The sequence below is a fragment of the Drosophila subpulchrella genome, chromosome 3L, assembly GCF_014743375.2.
Source record: "Drosophila subpulchrella strain 33 F10 #4 breed RU33 chromosome 3L, RU_Dsub_v1.1 Primary Assembly, whole genome shotgun sequence".
Classification (NCBI taxonomy): Eukaryota; Metazoa; Arthropoda; class Insecta; order Diptera; family Drosophilidae; genus Drosophila; species Drosophila subpulchrella.
The window spans coordinates 16769529-16777250 of record NC_050612.1 but is presented as its reverse complement, the minus strand read 5'-3'; the positions used below and the strand labels follow the sequence as shown (position 1 = coordinate 16777250).

Here is a 7722-nt window from a genome sequence, read left to right as displayed (position 1 = left end):
AGTCTTGTATTATTGTATTTCAATTGTAATATGATTTTTTTTTTAAAAAAAAAATAAAATATTCTTCACCTCCAGTTGGCACTACAAAATATAAATCTCGCAAAAATAAGACAATCTTTACAGATACATATATTTTAAAAGATTAAATACAATATCTTTTAAGACGACGTCTCTAAAAACCTACATTTCATCTATATGATATGACCTCAAATTATAGTATTTGCAATTTACTTACTGAAAGACATTTTAATTAGAAGAAATTAAGCTCTGAATTTTATTAAAATAAAATATCGAAATCATATTACATTTTATATTATTTTTGATAAACTTTCTCTATTCTTTTCGAATAAATATACCATTCCTCAACAAAAAATTAACCTAAATGAAATATATTCATTTGAAGTTTTTCCCTTCTCCAATATTAGTTGGAAGATCAATCATCCGTGATGGCCAGTGTAATTGGGAGTTGATTTTAGCCACGCACTTGGCGGCTGCTTCAGAAGATCTTGAGCGGTCTCTTTCTCTTTCAGACTCTTTTCGAGGCATTTCAATTGGCCGTTCTATGAAATTAGCACCTGTCTCTCCGCTGCACTGCGACTGTGGTCCAATCCATTTGGAATTCCGCAAAATCATTATGCCCCGCCAGATTCGATTCGAAATCGGGATCGGGATGGGGATGGGGAAGGGGGGCTGATTCCGAAAACGCTAATAGAGCAATAGCTGATCCTCGGCCACTAGGCCGGCTCATTGTTCGCGTGTAATAACTCCTTCAATCGATCGCTGGCGATCGCTGCCAGATCAATTGCTGCCGCCTATCGACGCCACGGTCATGGCATGAAAATTGCATGCTTTCTATTTCAGATGAAATCAACTGACAATGGGCCAGCGTTCTGCGGGAATCAAGAAGTCGAGGAGTCGGGACTCGGGAATCGGGACTCGAGAATCGAGAACTGAGGCCTCAGTTTTGCAGCCCCGGCCATGGCAAACACTTCAATTGAGTGCGCCTGGGCCATTGTTCTACAGTCTCTCACCGAACTGACGAACTTTCGCAAAGCCAGCCTTTGTGCAATATTATTAACAGCAGCAACATCGGCAGCACGGCGGCAACAGCAGCAACTTTGAGCTCTCAATCGAGCGTTACAATTTTCACAATCTCGCAGCGATTGGACATGCAAGTGGGGCCAAGGAGTTGCATAAGCCAGGGGCCAGCGAGGCTTCTCAAATCCTTCTTCGTTTTTGGTATACCCTTTCTGGGATTTGGTTAGTACTCCACCATCGGAACCATGCATGAAAATCTTTGTATCATTTACATGTATTTTAATGGCAGAGCTCATATTAAGAAGATAAAAGATGAATAGAAATCTTAATAGAAATAGAATAAATAATAGAAATCGCTTTTATTTATTTATTTATTCATTATTCCAATTTCTTGTTTAAGAGACCTTTGCAAGATTTTAGTATTATAAATATTTCAAAACAAAAAAAAAAGTGTTAGGGTCAAAACATAGATCAATATATTTGAAATCATAATATAAAAACAAACTCTACACAACCTATCATCATTTATATGCTATTTTTAAAAACTACCCTGACAAAAAAGTTGAAATCAAATATTATCTACTAATGGTTTGAACTTGTGTGCCATTTGCATACATCATTACTCATCCTCAATTTGTGTTTTGAAGACCCAAGATTTGTAATTATACAATAGAAATAATAGCAGTTATTTGGCATCCCAGTGTTTGTATAGGGTATTCCGAGCATCGCATCGCCAACTTCCCCATTCCCTCTTGTTATATGATCATGTATGAAGATCTGAATCAGAGTGCAGACTGCAACGGAGACTGCAACTGAGACTGAGACAATCGCAGCCTGGCTAAAGTTCGCAACTCTCGCCTGAATCTCGAGTCAGATCTTTGCCGCCATTCAAGGTGTCTGCTCCTCCCCGATCTCCTTCGATTTTTAAGGCCCCTCTGGAGCCCAGATTTCTGGCTCTGAAGATCTGCATTTGTGTGCGGGCATTAAGACAATTTATAGCCGCTAATGTGCCAAGCAAAACCCACCGCACAATTGGCCAGCAGGGTAAATGCACTGAAAATAAGTTCGGAAAATATTTACAAGTAACTAAGGTAGATCAAAAATCATATAAATTCATTTTGTAGATTTTAGTGTTTCCAAAAAAGGCACAGAGGTCTTAAATTTATTTAAAATACCTATTATTATAATGTTCCATACAGGATTGTTTAATATTGATCCCACATGATATATAAAAGTTCGTTTTTTAGCCTTAGAAATATCTTGAATTTAAGATATGTTATATTTTTCCCAGTGCTCCGAATGAGAAGCCCGCGGAGGAGTATAGTAAAAGCCAAGAGATCAGATGGAAAAAGAGGAGAGAGACTGTCTGGAGCAGCTTCCGTTCCGTATCATTTGTCTATTTAGTTGCGGGGCCTGCGCTTTTCCGATTAACTTTTTGTTGAACTTCATTACCTGGCGAAAATGCAATAATCGAGAGGGGGAGAACGGGCTAATGGCAGATCGGCGCTGGGGGGAAACGGAGTGGCTCGGCTAGGCAATTTGTATCGGCAATCGGGGGCCGAGGAACAGACACGGACTCATATGAAGATCGCCACCGTAATGATTAAAAATCGTGCACTGGACCCAATCGAAAACAATATTCGCTTACAAATTGGAACAGTGCCACGTGAAACACCTGCAAAGGCAGCGCTGCGGAGGAAGTTGCCCGGCTACCGAACCTACTCTTGATGATGCTTCCCAGGAAGGGTAATCAAGGTAGCAGCCATTCAGGCGATTATCCATATTGTTGTCTTCCCTATATCCCCATTGATGATTGCGAAATTAATTCTGTGGGGAGTATGGGAATTCCATTTGGGTGATTGGTATAAATGCTGCGAGAGAAAAATGATACGTGATCTTTAGGACTGATTCATATTTATTTTGTTTTCTTTTAAATTTTATTTGAGCTTAAGAAATTAATATAAACATATTGATGATTTACAAAGAAGATAATCTTGATGGTTCCTTAAATTAAGTTAAGAAATCCGTTCAAATATATAACCGAGTATTACAAATGCATTTCTTTTATATTCTGTAAAACGTAGTACTTGGTACATTTCCTTCTGCTAACATTATAAAAGCTGCCCTAATTGCTTTATTTGGCATAAATTTATTCATACACCCCATGACAAATATGCGCAGAGTGATGGAAACCCCTTTGATCTCTTCCCTCGATCCCGACAACTTTGATTGCCATCCCCAGCTGAAGTGCTCCAATTGTCTAAAACACTCTCATGTATTTTTCCTGCATATATGCATAGTTTTGTGTATCTGTGTAGTGTCGCATTGCCATTAATTTCGCTTACAATATTAATTACCATCAAATTTCTCATTCCGCTGATTTGTGGTCGAGGCGAGGCGAATGTGTGGCAAAAATGATTTCAGCCGCAGATTCATAAAATATCTGCCCACAATGGGGTGGGCTGTGGTGGCCAGACATTAAGTATGCAGAGTGTACAGCCCCCCATTTTCCCCGATATATATATAAATACGTATATATATGCATATAGTACCCCCCTGGTTTTTTCTTCCCACTCATCCTTGGTCAGGCGTTGCTGTTGACATGTTGCCGTCGCTTGTTGTTGCTGATGTTGCTGCCGCTGGCATTAAATTAGTTGTTGGCATCGGTAGTGGCAGCTAATGCAGACCACCGCCCCCTGGGTCCACATTCCGCCCCCCGGGCCCCCCGACCCACTGTACGCTCCATCAACCGACTAACGATGCACTCAATTACAGCGACCAGTGCGGTGACGTCGCATAAATTATAGTTTATTTATTTTTATTTTCATTTTTAATTTCGACGCGGGGCTGCTCCGCTTTTGTTATGCCTCCCGCTCGATTACCAGCAGCTACATTAATAATAGCCAGCTGATTGCACCGATTTTGTCCTTAAAACTATTCATTTTATATTAAACAGTCAATTAAAATTGAAAATTGCATGGTAAGAAATCGTGTTTATTAATCTATTGTCAGTTAAATTTGTTTTTATTGTTGGTAAATCCTCGCAAAAAACACTTTACTAAATAGTATTATAAGTTTATTGGTATTTTTACAAAATATTTGAAAAATATTGACCAATCAATTGACATTCCCAACTGAAATTGTGGTTTTTCAATGGACTACCTAAAACCACCCGTAAAATAAAGAGATTAATAGATTCACCTTGGCTATTGATGCATTTACAAATGTGTTCTATACTTTTGTAATTAAAATAAATCTAGTTATCCAATATCTTCAGATAAAACATTTTTAATAATTATTTGTTAGTATCTAGCAACCAATAAATTAGCAATTAATTATTTTTATTGGAGCACCAACACTTTTCCGATTTTGTGTTGACATTTTTACCGCCAGACGAGATGTATTGGCATACCGATTGGCCAGTAATGAAAACATACGTTCCGGCTAGAACGTTTTACTTAATTCTGACTATTTGTGAGGCGTGCACAAATTGCGATCGCGCTTTTGAGCCCCAAACAAATTCGCATCGTCGACTTATTGGGGAACGACACCTGTCTGGCATTTCAAGTTGTTCGCACGTAGCACGTGGGTTCAGTATGCCGACTTCCCCCAAAACCACCGCCCCCCGAGCCACCCTGCACCACCACCCCCTGCACCGCCTGTTGGCCAAGTTCGGTGGAGTTGGCTTGTCACCAGCATACAGTGCGGCTCATTACCACGGCTTCGTTTGATTGACCAAATTATTATGTAATTAGCTGCAGGCTGACCCACATCCCAGCAGGTGGTGCGGTGGCTCGGTGGTCTCGTGGTTCGGTGGTGCTGGCTCTTATCAGTCTGATTTATTCATGTTTCTGGGGACTGACTTATGGAACGTGTTTTTTGTCGGCACGTCGGTGACAGGAAGTTAGCAGTCCAGGGACTCGGATTGGGAAACTCGCTGGCGGGTTGGGAAATCTATATACTAAAAGTGAATTATTCCAGCGGGGTATTGTGTGGTAACTAACTAACTCCATTTTTTATCCATTAAGAAACGTGTGTGTTAAGTACTGTGCATATGTTCAGGCTAATAGACTTCAGCGATTTATTAGCAGGTTAATAATGTTATATATTTACATGTTTTTATTACAAGTTGCATGTTGGTAAATCAAGATAATTTACATTTAAATGTGGCTTTATGGTCTCTGTTAAGCTTTATTAATATTTAATAGTGGACTTATTGAATATTTATAATGGAAACTCTCAGGTAATACAAAAATACATAAGTCCCATTTAATTTCCTAATTGCTAAGTATTAATAAACAACAAGGTTAAGTAAATCTGTTAGGTATTCTATACCTTTTTGAACATTATAATAATGTTTTGCTGTAGTGTTTGACCGTTTTAGATAAGAGCTATAAGTTTATAGAGAAGAACCTGGTGTAATAAAATTATTGTAAGCCTTCCTATGGCTATCATCTTTTCCTAAGTGCTCAATTTGTCATTTTCAATTAATTCCTCATGAATAATGCACATAATATACCTAGTCCCCGACAGATTTTGATGAGTTCAGTTTGCTATATATATACTATTTACCCTACAAGTTTGCACCACTTTGGCTCTGGGTTAGGAAGTCTCTAATTGGCATCTTGTGGGAGTGATCTATTCAATTAGCGCCCAATTGATTCTTTACGCGTCGCCCACCTCAACGCGTCTGTTGATCCTCCAACAAAGCGGTTCCAGGTATTTCTGGCACCTCCACTATTTGCGATCGGCACCAGCACCCCCACATCGCGGTTTTCGATCTGCGATCACATTTTCGCACCTCTATTCGAGATGTTTGCCAAATATTTGGACTGCTCACGTCCCAGTTGATTGAGGCCCGGCAAAAAGCGTTGGTCATTCAGTGGGGCTTTCTCTGCGCCGATTGCCAAATTGCCAGCCAGAGGTGGGAGTAGCCGGCTGACCACTCATTAACAATTGCACTGGGGCTGTGGGCCATAAAATTATGACACGACCGGTCGGCACCTACTTAGGGTTTGTTGACAGTGCCCCTGCACTCCCTTTACATAATGAGGGAAGCCCTCTCATTCACTCGATTGGCCATTAATTCCCATCACGTCCTCGGCGACGGTTTCGATTTCGTTTGAATTTTCTTTGGGTCGAGCCTCCTATAAAACGATAGGCTTCGATTCGATTCAGGCACAGTCAGACGACAACAGTTCAACCGACAAAGCGTAAGCTTAGCAATTGGATAACCCCTCAACTCAAGCAAGGAATCTCTCAAAATGAAGGTAAGCAAGTATATATCACAGAAGTAGGATGTATAGGAATGATAAACGATTTATTCAATCAGCTTTTTTATTTTATTCCTAGAGGAATAAGTACTTTATAGGATAACTCCTAAAGTAAAAACATATAGGGGATAACATATTAAAAGTCTAAATATTGAGATTGTTATACACAGTTTAATTTCTTCACATGTAATCTATCTACATACTTTACATTCTAATTCACATCCTTACCTTCCTTTTTTCACCATAGTTCTTCGTGTGCATCTTGGCTTTGGTGGGCGTGGCTCAGGCTGGTCTCCTGCCCCATTTGGATGGCCATCATGGTTACCACCACGGGGATCTTCCCCACCTCTTGGACGCTGAGATCCATCATTCGGATGGCATCCATCTGGGACACAGTGCCGCCCTTGTCCACGATGATCACCATTTGAGCCACCTTGTGGACCACCACCTGGACCACCACTTGGTGGAGTCGCTGCCAACCACTGTGTACCACCATGAGCCGGTCCACTACCACTACGCCCGCCTGCACTCCGCTCCGGTGGTGCATCACCATCACCATGACACCCATGCCGCCGTGGTTCACCACAGTATCCCAGCCCACTTCGACAGCCACACCCACTCGAACCTCCTGTCCTTCGCCAAGCACGCCCTGCACGGAAAGTATGGCAAGGTCAAGATCACCGAGACCCACTATTGAGAGATTCTAAAAAAATCCATTGTCCATTAAACCCCTGACTAGCCAAACGCTTTTTCATTACTGTTAATTTATTAAGAGTATACTTAAGAACACGAAAAAAACTCGAATAAACGGGTGACCATTTGAAGAGATAAACTCAGGATTTTTATAAAAAATAAAAAACTAAGCCAAATGTAAATAAATAACTATATTGAAACTTAGTTGGGGGACTATTTTCTTAACTCATAGTCTAGCAATATTAAATTCAGTACCAAAAATCTAAGAAAACATTAATAAAAGGTCTCATATTAAAATTTGATAATCTTTAAGACATTTTTGACAGATTCAATCAGTCGAAAACATTTTATCAGTTCAAATTCAAGGACCTTACCCACTTTGATGTAATGAATATTTATTACATAACAAGTAAAAGGTGTTCGCCCACCAATTTCTCACCTTTTTACTACGATCTATTTCAAAACCATTGGTTAGTCACCTTTAGAGTTTTCTAATTTAATTTTGAAGTCATTAGGCGTTAAGCTGGCTCACGAAATGTTTGGAAAAACGGGTGAGAAACTGTGAATTCAGTGAGCGAATAATTGGAAGAGCTTGATACTTTCCCATTTCCCCCCACCATCACCCCCTCGATTTGGGCTCATTGCATCCGTCAGAGCCTTCAACGCGGCCCAGACAATTTATCATCCTCAGTGCGAGCCGAAAGTAATTTACTTGCAA

The 7722-nt window shown here is 40.1% G+C and overlaps 1 protein-coding gene across 1 annotated transcript; it reads left to right on the top strand.

The window, feature by feature from the left end:
* Window positions 1-6227: 6227 nt before the first annotated feature.
* LOC119554374 (histidine-rich glycoprotein) lies at window positions 6228-7168 on the top strand. Its single transcript, XM_037865253.1, has 2 exons — window positions 6228-6308; window positions 6559-7168. Exons 1-2 carry the CDS (start codon window positions 6303-6305, stop codon window positions 7006-7008), a joined length of 456 nt encoding a protein of 151 aa, XP_037721181.1. The 5' UTR covers window positions 6228-6302; the 3' UTR covers window positions 7009-7168.
* Window positions 7169-7722: the final 554 nt, after the last annotated feature.